The following is a 23,960-nucleotide window of genomic DNA, read 5'->3' on the forward strand; positions in this document are numbered from 1 at the left end:
ATATTTGCAGAGAAGGGATTTCTGTCCTGGAAGTTTATTTAACAAGCATTTATCAAGCACCCACAATGAACTAGGTGTCATTCCGTGTGTTTAAGGGGTTTACAAGGGTAATAAAAGTATTCTAATAAGATGAGACAATACATATTGTTATTTTTGTTAATATTTTAACCTTTGTTTATTCAGTCGATTACTAAGGTTGATTGAGAACCTACTGTGTACCAGGCCTGGCCTAGGTACTGAGGGTGCAATGGTGACCAGGGAAGTGTGGATCCTTGCCATCCAGAAGCTTCCAGTTTAGCTGGTGTGGTGAGGGTGGGTGGAGATCTGAGAGTGCCCTAAACAGGATCTGTGACAATGGAATTCATTCGTGTATACCTCTGTTCATGAGCGTGCTTATCCGCTGATGATTTTGAATGTGGCAGTGGCAGGTGAGAAGGGATTATTCCTCTATTACTGAGCAGATGAGTTGCTCAGAGCTGCCTGGGGATGCAGGAATGATACTCAAACCCCAAGCATTTGATTTAGATTATTTCCACATCTTGGCTGTTATGAGCAATATGGCTATGAACATTGATGTGTAAGTTTTAGTGTGGACATTTGTTTGCATTTCTCTTGGGTCTATACTTGCGAGTGGAATTGCTGGGTCATATGGTCTATGCTTAATCTTTTGAGGAACTGCCAGACTGCCTCCCAGGGCTGTACCATTTTACATTTCCACCAGCAGTGTTTGAAATTCCAGTACCTCCGTATCCTTGCCAACACTTACTACTATCTGTTCTGGGTTCTAGCCATCCTATTATGTGGAAGTGTTTCATACTGTTTTTTAAAATGCAAGACATATCTAAAACATGATCACTGTAAGGGGCTGGAATATCTTTGCATAATCCAGTATCCAGCAACTATTTCCTGAGAGCACTGGTCTGCCCCTGGACTGAGAAATGGCTGGCCTTCTCTCTGATCAGTCCAAAGCCAGGTGGGCTCTGCAGTTCCTTAGTGAACTCTCGGATGTCAAGTGAGGTTTGTCGGCAGGCCCATAGATAACTAACACTCTGCCATCTCTTCCTGTCTTCCAGCGATTCACGAGTTCCCCACAGATCTGTTCTCCAATAAGGAGCGACAGCACGGAGCCGTCCTGCTGCACATCCTTGGTGTAAGTCGTCCTCCCAGAGTGGTCACAAAACTTCTGGCACATGAAGCCTCTCTGCACAGCGGGGCAGAGCCATGGCGTGTCTGAGATCTTTTATTCTTGTAACAGCCCAGTGAGGAAAGCCGAGACTGGGCATGTTTTACCCACACAAAAATGGTGTCTTAAACGTGTTAGGTGACTTACCCAGTGTCACACAGCTAGTGGCCCCAGGACCAACACAGGAATGCAAGTCTTTCCTGTACCCCATTTTCTGCTTTTGTAAAACAGGGATGATGGTACCTATTACAGAGTGTGAATATGAGTGAATATGGGTCAAGGGCATCAGTGTTGCATGGCACGTGGTAACTCCTGCAAATGCCTGCTGTCCTGATTCCCATGACTACCCCTAAATTTTAATACCTTTACATCACTACGTAGATGGTCCCCAAGTTAGGATGGTTCCACTTACTATTTTTCAGTGTTATGATGTTACAAAAGTGAGACATATTCAGTATCACTGTTCTGGAAGTATAAAGAAACTATACTGTGAATTTTGAAGTTTTATCTTTTTCTGGGCCAGTGATACTCTCTCCTCATGCTGGGCAGTAGCACCAATTGCAGCTCCCAGTAGTCACGTGGGCATGAGCATAAACAAACAACCAATACTTTACAGGGTACTGTGTTGCCAGATGAATTTGCCTAGCTGTAGGCTAATTAAGTATTCTGAAGCACGTTCAAGGTAGGCTAGGCTCAGGGATGATGTTCAGTAGTTAATTGGGTTAAATGCATTTTCCACTTAAAGTATTTTATTTATTTATTTATTTATTTATTTATTTATTTATTTATTTTTGAGATGGAGTCTCGCTCTGTCGCCCAGGCTGGAGTACAGTGGCGCGATCTTGGATCACTGCAACCTCTGCCTCCTGGGTTCAAACGATTCTCCTGCCTCAGCCTCCCAAGTAGCTGGTATTACAGGCATGTGCTGCCACACCCGGTTAATTTTTGTATTTTTAGTAGAGACGGGGTTTAACCATGTTGGCCAGGCTGGTCTCGAACTCCTGACCTCAGGTGATCCACCTGCCTCGGCCTCCCAAAGTGCTGGGACTACAGGTGTGAGCCACCGTCCCCGGCCCACTTAAAGTATTTTAAACTTAAAATGGGCTTATCAAGCTATAACCTCATTGTAAGTCTAGGAGCATCTGTAGTTTAAAACTTTGTTGTACTTCTCAAACTTCCCTCCCTATTCAGATGGACCTTGATGACAAATGGTGGAAGGGGGGTCAAGTAGTAATTCGAAAAGAAATAAGAGTTCAAACCTAAGTTACCAGTCACTCTCTGTGCTGGAATAGGCAAACTACAACCCTAGCCAAGTCTGGCTCAATGCCTATTTTTGTAAATAAAGTTTTATTGGAACACAGACACTCCTATTCATTTCTATAATATCTATTTTTTCACTTCAGAGGCAGAGCTGAGTCCATGCATCAGAGACTGCCTGGCCCACAAAGCCAAACATATTTATTATCTGCCCCTTTACAGAAAAGGTTTGCTGACTCTATTATGTGGTGTGGAGAAACGTAGCTGGTCAAGGTTTGCTTCTCTGCTTTGGATCAACCACAGCAAATTTTCCTCCTGATCAGCTTCCCTGACCATCCAGCACCATCTGCTTGTATATTTAAACCCAACCCAGTATTAACTCTTTGCAAGAGATCATTAAGAAAGTGAAATCTGGAATTCCCACATAGGTAGTAACAACCAGAAAATAAAGAATGGGTGAAGTTTTAATTAACAGGGTAAGCCATTAATGAAAATGAAGACTAGAATGAGGGTTGTTGGCACATTTTGAACGACAGACCTGTTTATTATTTCTATAACAGAGTTATTATCTTTCTAGTTTCTCTGGTTTTACACTCCTCCCCTTTCACTAAGGGACTGTGGATGTGGCTAATTGGTCCCACAGTTCTGTGGTCCTGCCTCGTGAAAGTCTTGGCATAGCTGAAATGAAACCTCAGGTTTCTGCTGAACCTGAGTGCACCGTGGGAATTTCACAGGAACCCTTTAGAGGAGGGGTTACCAAGCTATGGCTGGAGAGCCAAATCCAGCTCACCAACTGTTTGTTTGTTTGTTTTTTTAAATAAAGAAAAGAGGTTTAACTGACTCACAGTTCCGCATGGATGGGAATGGGGAGGCCTCAGGAAACTTACAATTATGGTAGAAGGGGAGGAAGCACATTTTACACAGTGGCAGGGAAGAGAGATCATGCAAGAGCAGGGAAAACTGCCTTATAAAACCATCAGATCTCGTGAGAATTCACTCACTATCATGAGAACAGCATGGGAAAATCCCCCCTATACCGCCAATGGTTTTTATAAATAAAGTTTTATTGGAGCACTGCCACACCCATTCTATGGCTCGTTTTTGTTTCACAACAGCAGAATAGTTGTGGAAATGACTATTTGGCTAGCAAAGCCTAAAATATTATCACCCCCATACCACCAACTGTTTTTATAAATAAAGTTTTATTGGAACACTGCCACACCCATTCTATGGCTCGTTTTTGTTTCACAACAGCAGAATAGTTGTGGAAGTGACTATTTGGCCGGCAAAGCCTAAAATATTACTATCTGACCCTTTACAGAAAAACTTTGCTGACCTCTCGTTTTTTCTTTTTTTTGATTTGAATGGGTAGATGAATGCTGACCTCTTCTTCAGAGCACAAAAAGAACCTAGCTTAGGGGCCAGTTTTGCCTGCAGTGCTCCGTGACCCAAGAGATGGAAATCGGGGTGCCATCTTGGCTCATCTTCTCTCCTCATTGTTTCTCAGGGCTCAGAAGAGAGAGAGGCCTTTTGGCCTCTCGGGAGGTGATGTTGGTGGGGATTGCTGTGAGTGTGAATTCAAGTCAGAATCCTAAGCTTCGTAGCAGAGTCTCCCCCACCTGCCTTCTCCCCTTTACCCACACCCCTGCTATTTGTTTCTTTTTACTTCTCTTCCCCAAAATGTTGACAATGAGTCAAATCCAGTAGATACCTGCCTCAGATGCCCTGGATGCAGCTAATGTATCTTCTACTTTATTAATCCCAATGAATGAATGGTGAAATTGATGAGTATCACTGTTTTAGCTGAAGTAGCCCAGCCTTTCTCTTTTGCAAACAGGACATCCATAGCACTTTTTCTTTGAAGAAAGAAATGGCTTCCCCCAGTGCTTAGAGCAAAACCCATCTCTTTTTCCGTGGGTCCTGGTCCTTGCCTCTCCCTCCAACCTCACATTCTCTGTTTTCCACTCTATTCTACCTGTTGTTCTTCAAAGGCATCGAACACACTCCTACCTCAGGGCCTTTGCACTGCTGTTTCCTGGTAGATATTTTACTGGCCAATTTGCTTCTTTGTTCCCCACTAAGGTAAGTTATAGGCGAGGGTTTTCCTGGCTTCCTCACCACTGTATCTGTGATACCCTCGGTAGTTCCTGGCACACAGGATGAGCTCAGTGAAGCCGTGCTGGCTGCTGAACAGAGGGATGGGCCAGAGAGAGGCTCCAGATAGAAAACCATTTTAAAACTGCTGATCTGTTCTTACTTCATCATGAGACAGATGCTGAAACCACAACCTAGAAAAGTTTCTTATCCAAAGTCACATGGCAAGTCAGTTCCAGAACCAGCCTTAGAATCCGGGTTCTTTACTCCATGAACCTCTGAATGTCAATGACCTGTGCGTTTTAATGGTGCCAGCATTATTAAGTAGCATCCCAGGAAATGCTGGATCTCAAGTTGCCATTTGTTTTGGCAGTGGATGGGCAGTTCGTCACTTTAGTGCCTTCCCTAAAATTAAAGGGAGCAAATCAGGATTGTTATTATTATTTTAAATTCTTAAAATGACGGTTCTGAGTGCTTTCCTTCTTGGCTGTTAGGGTTAGATCTTGCCTGTTGAGGGCAGACTCTGATGCTAGGACAGAGAGCTGCTGCTTTAAGAAGAGATGCTTGAGAGAGTAGAAAAAAAAGTGTTTTTCCTGCTCTCAAATTTGCTCACCACATTCTGCTTCAACAAACACACAACAAAATGCGTGTGGGTTTTTTCCCCACATGCCAAGAATTCAGCAGACACCAGCTGGGTGTCCTCTAACTCAATTCAGTTCTGACACCGTACCTAGAGACAGCAGCAGCTCCCACCCACCAAGGGCTCAGTCCCACAAGACTGCTTCTTCTTTAGACGGCATTGCAAACCTCAAGTTGTTTTACCTGTGCTTCTGAACAACCTGCTATAAATTGGGGTTCCGATGACCCGCTCTTTGCGCTCAATTAATTTGCTAGAGCGGCTCACAGAATTCAGGGAAACAGTTTGACTTCCATTTACCAATTTATTATAAAGGATATTACCAAGGATACAGGGCCAGGTGCTTTGGCTCACTCCTGTAATCCCAGCACTTTGGGAGGCTGAGGTCAGAGGAGCACTTGAGTCCAGGAGTTCAAAACCAGCCTGGAAAACATAGTGAGACCCCCATCTCTACAAAAAAATAATAATAATAATAAACAGAATTAGCTGGGTGTGGTGGTGTGCACCTGTAGTCCCAGCTACTTGGGAGGCTGAGGTGGGAGGATGATGAGCCCACGAGGTAGAGGCCACAGTGAGCCAAGATGGCACCACTGCACTCCAGCCTGGGTGGCAGAGTGAGACCCTGTCTCAAACAAAAAAGGATACAGATGAAGGGATGTGTAGGGCAAGGTATCGGGGGAAGGGGTGCAGCGCTTCCACGCCTTCCCTAAGCATACGACCCTCCAGGAGCCTCCATGTGTTCAGCTATCAGGGAAACTCCTTAAGCCCTATCCTTTAGGGTTTCTATGGAGGCTTCATTACACAGGCGTGACTGATTACATCATTGGCCACTGGTGATCAATTCAACCTCCAGCCCCTCTCTCCTCCCTGGAGGTTGGGGGCTGGGGCTTAAAGTCCCAACCAGCTCATCCTGCCTTGGTCTTTCTGGTGACGTGCCCCCATCCTGAAGCTACCGAGGTGCCCCCAGCCACCAGTCACCTCATTAACCTGCAGAAGACATTCCTATTATGCCCGAGGTTCCGGGGGTTTCAGGAATTGTGTGCCAGAAACCAAGGGCAGAGACCAAATATATGTTTCTTATTAGATCACAAGAGGAATGAGCCCCAGTGGCCTGAGTTTTCATCCCCTCTACTGCTCAGCATGTTATCTCCGCTCTGGGCCTCAGTTTCCCCATTTGCCAATAAGGGGATTGAGGGAACGAAATCTATGGTGCTGGAGTTTTCCTGTGTGCACCGCTCTGTCCGCCTGGCCTCTGCCCTGCCAGCCTGGTTTGGGGTGTGGTGGGCCCTTCGCAGCTGCGGCAGGGACCCTCACCGACCCTGCCTGTCTCCTCTCTCCTTTGCAGGCTCTGTATATGTTCTATGCCTTGGCCATAGTGTGCGATGACTTCTTTGTTCCGTCTCTAGAGAAGATCTGTGAGGTACGTGGAAGGGACTTGGGACACCTTGGTGAAGCCTTGAAGACATGTGGGACATAAATGCCAGGCCGAGAAGGCCAGGGCTGGCGTGGGGAGCATGCTGGTGGCAAAGACTGTCACACCGAGCACTTAGTGTCTGCCCCATGGCGAAGCCTCGCCAGAAACCCTCAAATTGGTCTGGGTGGATGGCAGCCTCTCCCAGAACTTGGCAGAAAAAAACGCTCCCAGTGTGAGATCACTACCCAGAACCACTGGGTCCACAGCAGGCTGTTGGCATGTGTGTCCAACCTGGCTAAGTACAAAGCCCAGGCAGGCCTGCCAGCTGCAGTGGAGCATTGCCTGTCACCAGCTGCAAGTGTCAGGTGACAGGTGGGCCCACCCCCACCCCGCCAGGGGGACGCCAAGCTGCTGCAGCAGGGAATTCCCCTCTGTCCTGGCCTTTGCAGGCTGCTGTTTTCTCCCCACAATTATTTTGTTAGTTTTTGACTTTCTTTCCTTATTTCTCCTCATACACAAGATCCCAGTGTATCTCATTGCTCCACCTTATTCTTGGCTTCTAGTCAAGGAAGGAAATTGACTTCCGTTTGCAGCACCTCCTGTGTGTGGAGTGCCCAGGGCTTTACCACCCTTCATCCCTGTGAAATCTCCCACATGTTTGAGGCCATGTCTTCATGGTGACATTTGCAGCTGGGAGGGTGGGTTGTTCAGGGCAGGTGCTTCCCCGTGACTTTCCCCCTGCTGGGCCCAGCTTGGAGAGCTCAGTGTCCTTGCAGAATTGGGACTGGCTGCTTTGGACCTGGGCCCCCCAAGCAGTGACCTGGCAAACGTGTGCAAAGGCCTCCCCTTACCCCACATCCCTTCAGATGGAGCCATGTGCTCGCCTCCATCCAGATGCTTGTCAGTGAGGGAATGGAGCCAGGGGAGGAGGGTGAGGAACAGAGGCCAGAAATGCCCACTGGGATGATCGTGTGGGAGGGTCCACCCAGGGCCCCTGTGGAGTGTGCGCTGCAGCGATGGCGGTTATTACAAGTGTTGTTGCTTCTGCCTTCCAGAGGGGGCCCTTGGGAAGGATACAGTCAGCTGATCCTTACTGAATACACACCTAGGACCCACCCACTAGGCTGAGAGCTTGGGGAGGTCATAGCAATGGGGTTGATGGGAGTCTATGGAAGGTGAAAGGTGGGTGACTACAGTGTAGGGCCACATACAGTGGAGGTGCATGCACCCCCTAGGGTTACCTGTATCCCTAAGGATAGAGGTGAGCAAGGGTGGTGGTCTTAGCTCTGTAGGTAAGACCAATGTCAAGGACTTAGTGAGAGACATTAAAGGACAGGGGAGCCAAATGGAGAGGGGGAGCATCTCTCTTGGGGGAGAAATCTGGGAAGGCTTCATGGAGGAGGTGGCATTGGATCCAGGTTTCAGAAGTGGGAAGGAGTTTAGCAAGCAGAGAGGGAAGGGAAGGGAAGGGAAGGGCATTCCAGGCGGAAGGAATGGCCCAGGCAAAGGCAGGGAGGAGGGAGGACAGGAGGCAGCATGGTTTGGGTTCTGCTGAGAGTTTTGGAGATCCTTTGGTGGCAGAGCCTCTTCTGTGGAACCCTGCTTTTTGGCAGGGTTAAGGTGGCCGGCTTCTGCCCTGGAGATCAGTGCTGTGCCCCCACCCCAGACTCCGTCAAGCCCAGAGCTCTAATCCTTCTGAGGACCCCTCTAAGGCTAGCTGACCAGTGGGTTCCTTGGTGGCCCCAGAACCCAGGGCTGCTCAGGGATACTTTGGGAGTTGGGGCTGGTGGAGGTGAGCCTTGTCCTGAGGGGCCTTCTGAGAACCACAGAGTGGGCACCTCCAGATTGGTTTTCAGGCAGACCCTCAGTCTCCATGGTTTCTCCAAACATCCAAAGCCTCCAGCACTGCATTTCAGATCAGAGGATGGGCTCTGTGGCCAGACATGACCTGGACAGGCAGAACAGGCCCCAACCATGAGTTCCCATCCTGTCCCGTGCCAGCTTAACCCTGGAACCAGTACCTCTGGGTCTTTGTGAGCCACTGGATGTCAGGCCTGCCGTGGAGAAGGCCTTCCAGAATGCAAGGCCCAGCTGCGGGCCAGAGGCCTCCAGATCCACAATGCTGACATTCTCATTGAGGCCCCCAGTACCCAAAACCGGCATGGGAGGGGATGGTCACTAGACTAGTGTGTGCCTGTGGAGCACCACTCTGTGCCAGACCCTGTTCTAGGCACCAGGGATGCAAAGTTGGGAAAGACCAGTTGCTGCCCTCATCATCCGGTGAGGGAAGGCAAGCGTGTGGACCACAAACCCTCGTGTGAAATTCACGTTTCAGTAACAGCAGATAAAACACATCATGTATCTGAGGGAAGTGGCTAGCTCTGAGTGGATGCATAGGAAGACTTCATCAGGGAGACATTATTTGGTCACGGGCTTGGAGGACAAACAGAAAGGAGATAGTTGGGGGCGGGGAAGGGGCTCTGAGTGGAATGCCTGGTGGAGGCTGGAGGGCAGATGGCAGAGGGCAGACAGCATGTGCCCAGGGGTGAGAGGCTGCGGGCAGACGAGTTTGCCTCTGGCTGCAGCACTGCTCTCCTGCATGCTCCTTGGCTGTGGAGCGTCCAGTGATGACCAGTGCCCCCACGTCACACCCTGAGGGTCTGTGGTCACTTCCTTTTCAGAGACTCCATCTGAGCGAAGATGTGGCTGGAGCCACCTTCATGGCTGCAGGCAGCTCAACGCCAGAGCTGTTTGCATCTGTTATTGGTAAGAAATCCCCTCCAGCCTGAGACACAGGATCTAGAGAGTCCGTTTGGTCCCCAGAGCAGTGGGGGCATTTGTCAGCTCTGAGCCTCAGTTTTCTCATCTGTAAAATGGGAGAATTGGAGAGGCAGTAAGTAGACTGGTGGTTTCTTGGGGCATGTGGTAGAGTAGGGTGCTGAGGGGTGATAAAAATGTTCTTTTTAAGGTGATAAAAATATTCTAAAATTAGATTGTGGTTTTGGTTGCACAATTCTGTGAATATACTAAAACCACCGAATTGTGTATTTAAATGGGTAAATTTTATAGCATGCACATTATATCTGAATAAAGCTGCTCAGAGAAAAAGGGAAGATTGGAATAGCTGGTCCCTGGTGGCATTTCCACCTCCCTGGTTCTGCCACTGCTTCTGCCATTCTCTTCCGCTTCACAGGTGCTCTGTTTGTTAGTAAAGCAACCCACTTTCCTGTGAAAGGGGGACACTGAGGAAGGGGCAGGCTGGGGACGCGTGGCTGAGGCCCAGGGTCTGTGTGTTTCCTTTCCAGGGGTGTTCATCACCCACGGGGACGTTGGGGTGGGCACCATCGTGGGCTCCGCTGTGTTCAACATCCTGTGCATAATTGGAGTGTGCGGACTGTTTGCTGGCCAGGTCAGTGGTTTCTCCCTGGGCCCAGCAGATGCATGCCCTGAAGTGTGGGGGATGAGCCTCTAATGACAAGAGGTTGGGGTAGCAGTGGGGACGCCCACAGGACAGCTGAGCTGGATTCTGGATACATTTGGGGCCTGGTTTTGGCCTCCCCAACAGGGAGCATGAAGCTGGATTGTCATTGATACCCCATTAGATATCCTCAGAGCCCCAGGGGGAATGTTGGACTTGACCTCAGAGAAGCGGGCTCATGAGTGAGGCCCTGCCTTGCAGAGGGAGATGGAAGTGGGCAGCCGACTGTTCCTGAAAGTGCCAGGGTCCGGTGGAGAGCGAGAGCCTCTGGCCTCTGCTGTGAAACACACACTGTTCTGACCTCAGAGGAATAGAGGGCAGCTTTGCCATGGCTTGAGAACATTACTTGGTTTCATTCTGTTCCCCAAATATAACAAAGAACAAGCGTGGCCTGGAGTTAGGAGGTGGAGCTCTGTGGGCATGCCCCGCACTGCAGGGGGAGGAGGCCTGGGCAGCTGCACCCCCTCCCCGCTTCCGCGCTTATAGCAGCCAACAACGGGGCTCTGCTGGCAGGTGGTCCGTCTGACGTGGTGGGCCGTGTGCCGAGACTCCGTGTACTACACCATCTCTGTCATCGTGCTCATCGTGGTGAGTTGCCCCTCTGCCCCCAAGGTCAGGTTGGCCGGGACCCTGCGAAGGCACAGGACCCCTGCCCATCTCTGCCCCTGGCACTGTGACCAGAGAGGACTCACAGCACAAAATAGTGGGGTGTGCCAGCCACTCACTGCAGTCACAGTGACCAGCGCCCCGACCCCCAGCGCTGTGCCTCCCTTTCCCCAAAACCTCAGACCCAAAACCTCTCCCACAGAAAGCAGGAGAGAATAAATCTTTGTCTCAAACTGCTGAGAAACCAGTCAGAAATGGTACAGCTGGGTCCTGTAGGCCAGGTCCTCTGCTGGGCTGTAGTTAAGGCCTTAGCCAGGGTAGAATCATCGCAGAGCTTGGCGGGCAGGGCTGCGCTTGCAGGGTCACTCACGTGGCTGTGGGCAGGGCTTGGGCTACTGGCTGTTCCACAGGGCAGCTCTCAGCTGGGTGGCGGGCTTCCCCCAGAGCGAGGGCCAGAGGCACCAAGGTGGAAGCCACAGCCTTTTCCTAAGCTGCTCTTGGGAGTGATACCTGCCATGTATGCCGTATTCTGTTTGTTGGAAGCAAGTCACCAGGTGCAGCCCACATGCTAGGGAAGCATGAATGTCACGCAGTGGGAGCATGGGGACCCCCCTACAGGCTGCCTACCACACCCCCCAAAAAATAGATGTCTGCGATGATTCTACAGATAAAACAATCTACGGATACATGATTTCAAAAAGGTCAACATATGCCCTAACTATAATACAAAGGAGAAATGTAATCTATAATAAAAGAATACATATTTCAGTATGTAAATGTTTTGGCACCGAGATGCCAGGAGATCCAATGAAGGGATTGGTTCCCTCCCACACAAAAACAATCTCTGAGACCGTCTAGTACAAATGCAAACTGATGCCCAAGTGATGGGCTGGCACCTAAGCCCCGTGGGTGGTGCTGATGTTGATGATGTGATTTTCCACAATAATGAATGACTCCTGATAAAATTCCAAACAGAGCAAAGTATAATCATTCCTTAATTTGCATGACAGTTACCTTACTAGAAAATTAAGGATTCACTATAACGATGTAAAAACTCTTTGATTTATAAAATGAAGTGAAGGCTGGGCGCAGTGGCTCACGGCTGTAATCCTAGTGCTTTGGAAGGCCGAGGCCGGCTGATCACTTGAGGTCAAGAGTTTGAGACCAGCCTGGCCAACATGGTGAAACCTTGTCTCTACTAAAAGTATAAAAATTAGCCGGGTTTGGTGGTGCATGCCTGTAATTCCAACTACTTGGGAGCCTGAGGCAGGAGAATTGCTTGAACCTGGGAGACGGAGGTTGCAGTGAGCCAAAATCGCACTGCTGCACTTCAGCCTGGGTGACAGAGCAAGACTACGTCTCAAAAACAAAAAAATGATACACCCTCCAACAACACTTGCACACCATATATACACACACACCCTATATACACACACACACACACACACACACACACACACTTAGCTATCTTTCAGTCTTTGAGATTTCTTGATTGTAGCAACTCTACTCCATGAATAAGGGGAGGCTTCTGCCAGGTTAGCCCCCAGCAGCTACTTGGACTGTTATAAAGCACAGGACATATCTCTGGGGGTGGCCATGCTAAGCTGGGGCCTTGTGATACAGTACACTGCTGGCCTAGGCTACACTAAGGAAAGGCCTGTAGGTGAGCAGCTCAGAAATGGACCCATAACACATATAACAAGGCCAGTATAAATTGGCTCTGGGTGTCTGGGTGTCTGTGCTTGTTCTTGTTTGGAAATAAATATGTCCCCCCCACCTCAACTCTGTTTCTTTTGCCTTACAGTTCATATATGATGAACAAATTGTGTGGTAAGTTTTTCAAGTGTATTTTTCATTGTTCTTTTTTGTTGTTGTTTCCAGTATCCTTATTTGTTGGGTTCCCTGAATCGTTTTAAAAATTATTTTTATAAACTTAAGCTTATTAACTTGTGAAAGTGAAAAAAAGATATCATTCTAAGCAGTCATGCCTTTCTTTATCCTGTCAAAGTGAGAAAAATTGTTTCCCTTAATAGTCCCATCCTGCTAGGTATCAGGATATATTATAAAGCAAAAATTCTGAAAACAGTATGGTATTTTGCAAAGGGATAAGCATAGGCCAATATGGAATGCAGTAATGGGCCTATTTCTGGAATGGGGGACATTGCAGAGATGTCATAATAAGGCGGTGAGTTAGGAATAGTCTTGAATGCTGCAGGGACAACTGGGAATCCACACAGAACAACACAACATCAGATCCCTACCTCACCTTATACAAGGGTAAACTCCAGGTGATTTAAAGATATTACTGTAAAACTGAGACTTTTTAGAAAATGTCAAAGAAAATATAGAGACTCATCTTTAAGACACTGAGGTAGGAATTGATTTCCTAATTAAGATACATAGCTGGGCATGGTGGCTCACACCTGTAATTTCAGCTACTAAGGAGGCTGAGGTGGGAGAATGGCTTGCGCCCAGGAGTTTGAGACCAGCCTGAGCAACATAGTGAGACCCCGTCTCCCAAAACAGATACATAAATCACAAACTTCTGAGGAACAGGTTGATGTTTCCACTCTATTTGATAGCATGGGAATGCATCTTACATTTGTAACTCATAAAAATTTTCTTTTGATTGCCAATGATTCAGAATCTGCGTGCATTCTATATTTTTTTTTTTTTCGAGACCCGGTCTTACTCTGTTGCCCAGGCTAGAGTACAGTGGTGCCATCTCGGCTCAAGCAATTCATGTGCCTCAGCCTCCCAAGTAGCTGGGACTACAGGTGCATGCCACCACACCTGTCTAATTTTTTAATTTTTTGTAGAGATGGGGTTTCACCATGTTGGCCAGGCTGGTCTCGAACTCCTGGGCTCAAGTGATCCACCTGCCTTGGCCTCCCAAAGTGTCTGGATTACAGGCTGTGTCCTGTATGATTATTTATGGAAAGAGAGTCAGACAATCAGGCCGAGGACATCAGCTACCTGCCCTGAGCAGCTGTGTGCTATGGGCCCCCAGAAACCTGGTTCTGGTCCTCTCCTGGCCCCCAATCTGCTGTGTGGCCCCAGGAAAGCCTCTGAACTCTTGGGTTTCATTTTCGTCATCTGTAGACAGGGTTGAGATGGCAGTGGTTCCATGATCTGGAGGTTAGCAAAGGAAGAGCTCCCAAAACAACTGTAGCCCATGCTGGGCACATAGTGGGCTTTGGTTTATACGTGTCAAGTGAATGAACAAGCTAAAGCTTGTGTGCTGCTCCAGGGGCTTGTGGTCAGAGCTACAGAAATCCCCACTGCTAATGGGATTGGGTGGGATGCACCAGAGGGTAGTAATGGTTGCATCCCAGGAAGACCCCAGCCTTCCATGTGCAGCATAAGGCCTGGGAGGCTCCTGTGCCACCTGCCGCATATTCAGTCAGCTCTCAGGCCCTACTTCCGGGACTGGGGCCCCTTTCCTCCCACACCCACAGCTTCTCTGGCTCCTGCCCAGAATCTTGGGTGACCACAGGGTCTCTCAGGGTCGAGTTTGTGTGACTTCAGGCCATTAGCCTCCGTGAATCCTGGGACATGGTGGCCCTAGTCCCTCCTTTTTCTAGGAAGCTGAGGGGACCCCACCTCTGTCCTGCAGACCTCTATAGTTGGGAAGAGACCCCTCAGCTTTTCTCGCTGAGCATCAAGAGGGCTGCTGGTGGCAAGACAGCCACAGGCTGGGGGATCTCTCTCACATGCCCGGGTTCTGGGCCCGGCACTAGGGGCGGGGGAGGTAAAGACATCCCGCCCTCCCCCACTTCTGGACCCCTCATTCCCAGCCTTCACCTGCCCCAGGCCCCGAGCTCTAACCGCAATCTCCTTTCTCTCTTTGAGGTGGGAAGGCCTGGTGCTCATCATCTTGTATGTGTTTTATATTCTGATCATGAAGTAAGTGCCCTTTCTCCTTCCCGGGGCTGCCGACGCCTTGCCCCCTGCCTGCTATAGCCTTTTGTGACAGCAGGGAGAAAAACATCTGTCAGATCTTTGTCCTTTTAGGCCAGCCCCAGCTCTCTGGTAGACACCCTGCTGGGGGACAGCTGGAGTAGGGGAGGGGTGTCAGATGCTGTTCCGGGGGTGCCGTCCACACTGAGGCCAGGGGAGTCACGCTGGTGGCTGATGTGTGGACCACAAGGCTGCTCTCCAGACAAGTAGCATGCAAGGGCCTGTTTCCCACCCTACTCTGGGCAGCTTCTCCATGCCCCAGGGTAACCACTCACTTGTGCTGTCTCTAGAAGCCTTCTGATAATTTAATACCACACTTTTCAAAAAGCCAGGCAGGTCTGCCCCAGGCTTCATAAAATGCCACTTCTCAGGGCCAGTGCTTGGTACAACTGCAGCACCACTGATAGTACTGAGGATGCAAACTCAGGCTATGCCACCTTGAGCCCCTCGAGAAGCTACCCAGGTCAGAACCATCTCAAAACTACCCATGAGGAATACTATGCAGCCAGAAAAAGGAATAACGTTCTGACAGCCTACCACGTGGATGAACCTGGAAAACATTATGCTAAGTGGAAGAAGCCAGTCACAAAAGGACAAATATTGTCTGATTGCACTTACATGAGGGATCTAGACGAGCCAGATTCATAGAGGTGGACCAGAGGTCAGTGCAGGCGGCTGGGGAGCAAAGAAGGAGGAATTAATGATTAGTGGGAATAGTGTTGTTTGGGATGATACAAATGATTTGGGAACCATGCTGATGGTTGTAGAACAATGTGAATGTAATTAATGCCACTGTTTTGTGCCCTTAAAAAGGGAAAGTAGTTAGAATGGTCAATGTTATGACATATATTTTTTTCCCACTACATACACACACACACACACACACACACACACACATACACACACACACATAAATCCCTATTCATGAGCTGAGCCATGTTCAGGTTCATCTTCCTCCTCATACCTCGATACGTAATTAAAAAGACAACACTCTGGGTTTTATGAGGATATAAATCCCACATTGATATAAAACATTTATAATGTTTTATAAAGACGGGTGATAAACTGTCAGACTGCAAGAGCATTGTCCTTAAATGATCTCCACTCTGGGTGCCTTTCAGCGAGAGCCCGCCTGAGGTTCTTTGAGATGGAGAGACTCTTCCCTCAGGGGTGATGGCAGTGCTGGCTGTGAGTGTGCAGGGGGTGCCCGTGAGCATCCTGGGAGCAAGATCTGCTGCTGGGGGAGAGAGGACAGGCCTGGTAATGCCCCCTGCGAGCCTGCCCAGAGGCGAGGCCGAGCTTCCTTTATTAGGACAGGCTCCAGTAAGTAGGCCTCAGTCATTTTCTTAGGTGAAAGTTCTCTCATACCTCCAGGAAGCCCACCACCAGCTCAATAGGAGCAGGTGCCACCAGACAACACAATGTTCCCGGGTCCCTGTCAGGAAACTGTCAGCCCAGTTGAAAAGCTGAGGCTCCACACCTCCCCTGCCACCCACCACTCCTGGGCTGTGCTGACTGCGTGCAGGGATGGGGTGTGATCCGCCCGCTGCCCAGTTGGTGGGACTCCTTTCCATTGCCCTGACCTCCTGCCTCCCCTCCCATTGTACCCCTTCCAGGTACAATGTGAAGATGCAAGCCTTTTTCACAGTCAAACAAAAGAGCATTGCAAACGGCAATCCGGTCAACAGTGAGCTGGAGGCTGGTAATGATTTCTATGACGGTAGCTATGATGACCCTTCCGTGCCATTGCTGGGGCAAGGTAAGGCTGAGCAGACAGGAGTGGGCAGAAATGTGTCCTGGAAGCCACTCTCTCCTCTTTTGTGTACACACACACACACCCTCTCACAATGTCCCCCCCTCTAAATTGTCACTCTCTTACCTTTGACCACAGGTGCCCTAAGTGAGGAGGGAGAGTCAGTATGGGAGATGGGGTTTGCTTAGGTGGGGCAGGGGTGGAGGGAAACTACACTAGGAAAGAGAAAAACCACAGCCACGTTTCTGGGCGCTTTCCCATGCCTTCTGGGAAAGGTGTAAGTCCTGCGTGGCTCTTCAGAATGCAGTGGTGTCCCTGACCCATGTAAGGGCCCACGACAGGCAGCTGAGGAGCTGGGCAGCAGAGCCAGCCTGGGCCTCCCTGCGGTTTCTCAAATGCCAGACCCAGTCCTGGATGGAGAACGGCTCTGGACAAAGCACGGGTTCTCGGGCTGGGAACTGTTGCCCGGAGGAAGAACAAGGCCAGGAAAGGCAGACATGAAGCTGAGCAGGCATCCCCAGGCCAGCCTCAGACAGCCCCGCCAGGGAGCCCCTTCCCCTGAGGCAGCAGCCTCGTCTCCCCCATGGCTCCTTGGCCCCCTTGTCCGGGAACTGGGGGTCTGGGCCTCCAGAGCCATCTCCTGTCGTGTCTTACTGAATTCTCTGAATCATCTGGGCCTGATCGATGGCTTCCTTGGAAACCTGAATAATCCAAGACCAATGACCAGGCGGCTCCCTTTGTTGGGGCAGCTGCCGGGAAGGAGAGAGCGTTCACTCTAGCCCAGACTAGTAGGAGAGCAGGGGCTGGTTCTTGCAATCGGTATGGAAAAACAGGTCTGACCTCCACACACAGTGTTGGACAAGGCCTTCACCAGGTGAGCGCCTTGCACTGGTGTCTGGGGGCTCTTTCCCCGCCATTCTCCATGGCCTGGGGCTAATCACCTCCTCTTTTAGGTGAACTCTTTTGTGATGTCAGTGGTGGGATGGAGTGGTCTCAGATGTGTCTGGGACATCTGGGGTGCAGAATCTGTATTTCTGGGCCCCCTCTCCAGTCATCATCCTGGAGCCGATGAAGGCAGGGGCTTCCTCCCATGTGCATTTTGGGAGTCTGTTCTGCCCTGTCTCAGGTAACCCCCAAGAGGGAGGAGTCTCTCCGTATAGAAGGAGGAAACCTGCTAGGGTGGCGAGGTGCGGTCCAGGCCACAGCCTGGCTGCTGAGGCCCACCCACAAAGGACAGAGCTGAGGAGCTAATGAGCATGGAGTTTGATTCGTGTGTCGTGTTTCATAAATGCTGAGCAGGCTACCCCAGGGGAAGCCCGTTTCCAGGACAACCTCAGAGGGGGAAGGAGCCACGAGGGCTGCTGTGTCGGATTTTAGCTCTGTGGACGCAGTGGCCCCGAGACGGTCCCCACACACACAGGCTGGCAGGACAGAGGCTGGTTGCTGCCCTGTCGTATACATGGTGCTTCTGGGTCCTCTGGGCCTTCATGGTGAAGAAGAGAAGTATTGTGTGCTGAGTCACTCAGGCCAGTGGCAGATGCCCATCCAAGAGCCACCCACCACCTGTGGCCAACCCAGGAGACCTCCCAGGACCCTGCAGGAAACATCCCTCATTCACAGCATGGGGGCCTCAGCTCCTCACCTTCCCAGAGCAACCCAGGCTCCCAGAGGCCGCCGCCTACACGGTGCCTTTTCTGGCACTGCTGTGACTGTCTCCATCACTCTGTGCCTGTGACAGTAGCACTTCCTTGCAAGTTTATTTTCTCCCAAATCTCTTTAAGTCCAGGACATTTTCTGGAAAACTGGAAGACTGGACACAGGACTGCCCCCAAGCACTGGGGAGGGAGGGAGAATCCCATCTTCCTGCAGCTTTTATCAGAGGGAATGCATTTAGATAAGGGCCAAGAGAGAAAACAGTGCTCAGAAAGTGTGGAGGGAAGTGGGGTACAGGCCTGGACGCCTGGAATTGGAGAAAGGGGAGACCTGGAGAGGCAGACGTGGGGATTTCTTCACCCCACTTTTACTGCCCCTATCATAAGAGGCTCCCAGAGGGCCATGTGTGAGTCACTGTTCTGCACTGTCCCCTGCGTAGACTCGACTGAAGCAGGAGGAAGGAGCCCCCGGTAACACCCTGGGCGGGACTGGGGAGGCCAGGGCTTTGGGGCTTTTCCTTTCCTAAGGGCGGTGCCATGGAATCTTTTGGCTGGAGATGACATCGGGGTTTCTTTCCCTGTGCCCAGCTCCAAGCAGGTCGCTGTGTGGCCACCCCACCCAAAGGAATGCACGGGTTGCTGGCTGGGAGATTCTTCAAGAGCACACACTCTCAGGCCCGATCGAGCTGTTCTCAGTTTTTGGGTTTCCCGTAGAAAACCCAAAGTTTTATCTTCCAGCTTCTTGACAGGAAAAGTGGGGAGAAAGCCTTTTCCCCACCACACTGATAAAAGGCGTTTGAGTACTGAAACGTTCTTAAAGGCTGTGTGGCTCGGCTCGCCAAAGCAGCCTCCTGGTGCTTCTCAGGTGGCCTTGAACACAGCCTGGGCCACCTGCCTGCCGGCCTCGCCCAGGAGGCACACTGTGGACCCTTCCAGCCTGCCCTGGCCCTGGGCACAGCCTTGGTTTGGAGTGGGGAGAGTTGGGGGTGATGCCTGGCCTGGGGCTGGACTGCTGGGAGAATGTGCTGTCATTGAGTTCTTTTCCCGGCAGCCACTCTGGGCATGGGCACACACCCTTGTTCTGTCATTGGTCAGGGGACACCAGGACAAGGTGTCCCGGGAGCCAGGCATCCTGGGGAAGGAAGGAGAATTCCATCTTCCTGTAGCTTTTATCAGAGTGAATGCATTTAGATAAGGGCCAAGAGAGAAAACTACCTAGAGAGTGTGGAAGGAAGTGGGGGTGCAGGCCTGGACTCCTGGAATTGGAGAAGGGGGAGGCCTGGCTCTTGTCTCACAGACTCCAGGCTCTCTCCTTCTGAGCCCAGTTGTTCCTCCAGCAGTACCTGGCATGGGGTTGGTTCTGTAGGATGGAGCCTGAAGCTGTGGTTTCTGTGGGTTCCGTCTTCCTCTGGGATGGAGGCTTCTGAGCAGGGAGGGATTTGAGCTTTCATGCAGCACTGAGGGGCTGAGGGCATGAGCTGTGGCGGGGGCTCCTGCTCCTCAGAGTGGAAGCAGAGCCATCGAATCAGCCAGGACAGGAGTCATCCCAAAGGCCAGAGGCCCCAAGTGTTGAAGCTCCCCATAGAAGGAGCCCACTAATAACACTCTACAGCACATAACCCCTGGCATCTTCGCCACCACCAAGAGTGCTGCCCCAGACTCTCGGCACCCACCGCACGCTAATCATCTCTGGCAGTTTCTGTTGGCCTTTGTCTCCTTAACTCTCCTCCTCTTCTAAATTGTAAGTAGTCAGCTTTCATCCACGCGATAACACATGCATTTCAAGCAAAACAACCAACCATAAGCCCAGCCCACCAACACGCTGTGCGCCTCGTTAGAGGTTAGCGTCCATCTCTGACAAATGCATGTTCTCCTGGCTTTGTTTTCTAACCCACACGCCTCCTGTCTGCTGAGCCTTGCTGCCTGTTTGGTGAGGAGTGTGTGTGTCTGGTGTGCATTTGTGCATTTTTGTGCTATTAACTCTTACACGGGTTTGCTCTCCGGACCTATTGCCTGGTTACCCTAAAACCCGTAAAGGACACACCAGGAGCTGGTAACCAGTGCAGAGGGACAGTCCTATCCATTTTTATAGCCCTTTGGAGGGGAACACTCTGCCTGCTTCTGCATGCTGTGTTCATGAGCAGTTTTGTAACTAGACCCTCCTAGGGATCTGGAGTCAAATGTGAAAATTCCCAAGGATACCGGCACAGTGCAGGTTTATGAAGATGGCAAGAAAGAGGTCTGGGGACAGGGAGTTTTGTTCCTCCCCATTGTGAGGGGAAGGAAAGGGTCAGAGAGACCAGCCTCCCTCCGGAGGGTGTCAGGGTTTATAGTCACTGGGCTCAGCCAGCGGCTCACCGTGCACCCTCAAACAAGCAGGCTCCTCTCCTGGGTCTTTGTTGCCTGTCTAGGTCCCATGATCTAAATCTTTGACCTCATTACTTGCCCTTATAAAGAACAAAGTTACAAGCATTCTCTCCTGCAGACAGAGCAGGTGGCCTCGTAGGAAGTTCAGAGCCAGTGCCCGCTGCTCTGCAACATTTTCCACCCCGGGGACCCTTGTCAATTTGCAAAATTTCATCTGAGCCTCTGTACCTGGGGGAAAGAAAGGTCCCCTCATAGTCATGGGTGAAAAGTGTTAGGCTCCCGTCTGTATTGTAGGTTGGCTGCTCTGGTAAGGCTTAGATAACGAACTGAAAGACCCTTGTAATTAGCCAAGACTGGGCACCAGAAGAGAGGGGAAAAGAGCATCAATTGCCCATGAGTGGTCCTGGAGCAAGGGGACCCACTGGGCTTCACATGCTAGGTCAGCAGGTGTTTCAAAGCTAGTGACCCACTTTGCCTGACATGAGGAGTTGAAGCCAGGCATCCAGACTTCCTGGTGGCTGCCAGCTGCCAGGACCACAGCCTAGGGCAGCTCACAAGGTGAGGGGAAGTCAGTGGCCCCAGCACTTGGGTGTTGTCCTCAGAGAGATCAGCACTAATCACGGTGTTGCGCTCAATAGTGAAGGAGAAGCCACAGTATGGCAAGAACCCCGTGGTGATGGTGGACGAGATCATGAGCTCCAGCCCTCCCAAGTTCACCTTCCCTGAAGCAGGCTTACGAATCATGATCACCAATAAGTTTGGACCCAGGACCCGACTACGGATGGCCAGCAGGATCATCATTAATGAGGTGAGTTTGCTTGAAGGACCATAAAAGTGAGCAGCCTTGGATGCAGGAGGCCTTGGCTTGTTAGGGCTCTTCCTGGTGCCATTGATCACTGCACCTGTTTAAGGAAGGATGCCCTGGGGCCTCCAGAAGCCTGCCCATCAGCCACAGGCAGCAAATTATCCTTTGAAGAGATATTTTAAAGCCTGCAGCAATCGAATACCTTGCCTGAGATATTTCACTAAGTATTTTGTCAGGCACTAGAGTAGAACTAATTGGAGAAAGGCCAGCCTGAAGTATGGATTATTTCTTTAAAATGTTATTTAGGGCAAAACAAAAAAGATGAGTTCACACGTGTTCTCTGTGGACAGAACAACTCCAGAAGGAAATCTAAGACACTAATGAGCAGCAGTGACCTCTGGGGCTTCCTTTTTACTCTTGCTGTGTTTAAATGGGGTGCTTTTATTTCTCATTTGCAGAGATAATGATTTTAATATTATTTAATGTATAAACAGTATAGCAAAGATAGGTTCATTGCTCACCAACTTTTCCAGTCTTTGTTGCATGTGTGCATTTTGGAATTTTAAGTCCTTACTCTGAGAAGCAGATGGGTTGGTAGACTTCAAACTGTGATCACTGATAATTAGTAGTTGACACATAGATTGTATGCAAGAACGATATTTCACAGTGCCTACGGGTTCATATCGTAAACATTTCTCTTTGATTTAATGTGTACTGTGCCCTCTCTGTAGAAAGTATATTAAGAAAAGGAAACACCTTTCCAAAGCTTTGAATCATTGTGAATCATTTCGGTCCAATTCAGTAAAATTTGAATCAGTGAAATTTGACCGAATCCAGGCCGTCTTTCATGCATGCGTTAATTGTACCTACTGGGTGCTGAGGGTGGGGAGGGTTGAATAACTTTTAAGGATTTAGAGATTGGGATTTATAGTATATTTTTCATGGCATATATAGCCGGGAAAGGAATAGGTTTTGGTAAGTTGCTGAGATACTGGTTATTATGCCCTAAATGTTCTAAGCTACTGGGAAGACTTTGTCTTCCACCATGTTGTGATTGAACTACCTGGAAGGCAGCGCGGAGAGCTGGAGAAGCAGGGTCCAGAAGGAAGGAATTCTGAGCTTCAATCTCACATCAGCCACTAGCCCACTTAATGTGAGGGTATTGAACAGGATGCTTTCAGCTCTAAAAATTTCAGTGACACACACCGAAAGGCTGTATGTCCACAAAAGACATGTACACAAATGTGCATAGCTGCAGTCTTCATAACAACCAAAAAGGGGAAACTATCTGAATGCCCATCAATAGGCAAAGCCATATCGTGGGTTATTCAATATAATAGAATACTACACAGCCATGAAAAATAACAAACTGCTGACTCATGCAACAAGCTGGGTGAATCTCATGGCTATTGGTTGCCTGAAAGAAGCCAGTCATAAAATATACATTAATACTTGAATCCATTTATATGAAGTTCAAGTTTGGGAAAAACTAATCAGTGTTTACAAAAGTCAGCATAGTGGTTGCCTTGGTTACCTCTGGAGTAGGGGTATGTAGACTAGGAAAGTGCCTGAGGCGAGTCTTTGAAGGGGCTGGAAATGTTGTACATCTTGATGTAAAACATCATTAATCTGTGCACTTAGTGTAAGTGTACTTTTTTTTTTTTTAGGACAGAGTCTTGCTTTTGTTGCCCAGGCATTATCTCAGCTCACTGCAACCTCTGCCTCCCCGGTTCAAGCGATTCTCCTGCCTCAGCCTCCTGAGTAGCTGGGATTACGGGGGCCTACCACCACGCCTGGCTAGTTTTTGTATTTTTAGTAGAGACAGGGTTTCACCATGTTGGCCAGGCTGATCTTGAACTCCTGACCTCAAGTGATCCACCCACCTCGGCCTCCCAAAGTGCTGGGATTACAAGCATGAGCCACCATGCCCGGCAGTGAGTGTACATTTTGTATAATGTACCTAAAAAATTAAAAATTACAAAATGCATGCAGGGCCTTTCCTGTGGCCATCTTCAGGCAGCTGTGAACGTCGCCAGGGAGAGCCCCGAATGATGGCTGTCACTAGGGCCATGGGCTGGGTTGTCGAGCTGGCAGTAGGAAGGGGTGGCCCAGGCCCTCTGATAAATCCTCAAAGGCTTCCTGGTAACCATGCAAATGTAAGTGACCAAACATAGAAGGATTCCAAGGTCCTGGGGCTGATTCTCAGGCAAACCTGTCCCCAGGGATGTTGTTCTAGGCACCTGTAAGAGCAGGGTGCGTGTGAGGGACCCAGCGTATAGCAATAGCATGATGCTTTATCACACGCCTTGGTGTCCGTCTTGCCTCCTGTCCACACAGCGGCAGAGACTGATCAACTCGGCCAATGGTGTGAGCAGCAAGCCGCTTCAAAACGGGAGACACGAGAACATTGAGAACGGGAATGTTCCTGTGGAAAACCCCGAAGACCCTCAGCAGAATCAGGAGCAGCAGCCGCCGCCACAGCCACCACCGCCGGAGCCAGAGACGGTGGAGGCTGACTTCCTGTCCCCCTTCTCCATGCCGGGTGAGTTCTGGGGGTACTGGACTCTCGGGCTACATTTTTGGGGGCTCCATTAGGACCAAGCCCAGGTCTTCAGGATGGAGGCATGGACTTGTAAGGGCGGCAGAGGGCTGGTGCAAAGGGTCGATATTAGGTCACTGGAATGCTTAGGAGGCGAATCTGTCCTCAGTACTGAACTGTGGGTTAGAGCTGCAGTGGGGTGCGGGCACTACCAA

General features: G+C 49.9%; 1 protein-coding gene across 2 annotated transcripts in view; it reads left to right on the forward strand.

The window, feature by feature from the left end:
• The window catches only part of SLC24A4 (solute carrier family 24 member 4), a 177,941-nt gene that overhangs the window by 109,845 nt on the left and 44,136 nt on the right, over positions 1-23,960 (forward strand). The window contains exons 4-13 of one of the 2 annotated variants that reach the window (XM_004055590.5): positions 1,074-1,150; positions 6,517-6,591; positions 9,267-9,351; positions 9,891-9,994; positions 10,577-10,651; positions 12,474-12,499; positions 14,522-14,575; positions 16,246-16,388; positions 21,040-21,209; positions 23,544-23,748. In XM_004055590.5, the coding sequence (XP_004055638.3) occupies positions 1,074-1,150; positions 6,517-6,591; positions 9,267-9,351; positions 9,891-9,994; positions 10,577-10,651; positions 12,474-12,499; positions 14,522-14,575; positions 16,246-16,388; positions 21,040-21,209; positions 23,544-23,748 (1,014 nt within the window). The remainder of the gene's footprint in view (positions 1-1,073; positions 1,151-6,516; positions 6,592-9,266; positions 9,352-9,890; positions 9,995-10,576; positions 10,652-12,473; positions 12,500-14,521; positions 14,576-16,245; positions 16,389-21,039; positions 21,210-23,543; positions 23,749-23,960) is intronic. The other variant, XM_004055591.5, reaches the window with a different exon arrangement.

Source organism: Gorilla gorilla, chromosome 15 (assembly GCF_029281585.2).
Source record: "Gorilla gorilla gorilla isolate KB3781 chromosome 15, NHGRI_mGorGor1-v2.1_pri, whole genome shotgun sequence".
Lineage (NCBI taxonomy): Eukaryota > Metazoa > Chordata > Mammalia > Primates > Hominidae > Gorilla > Gorilla gorilla.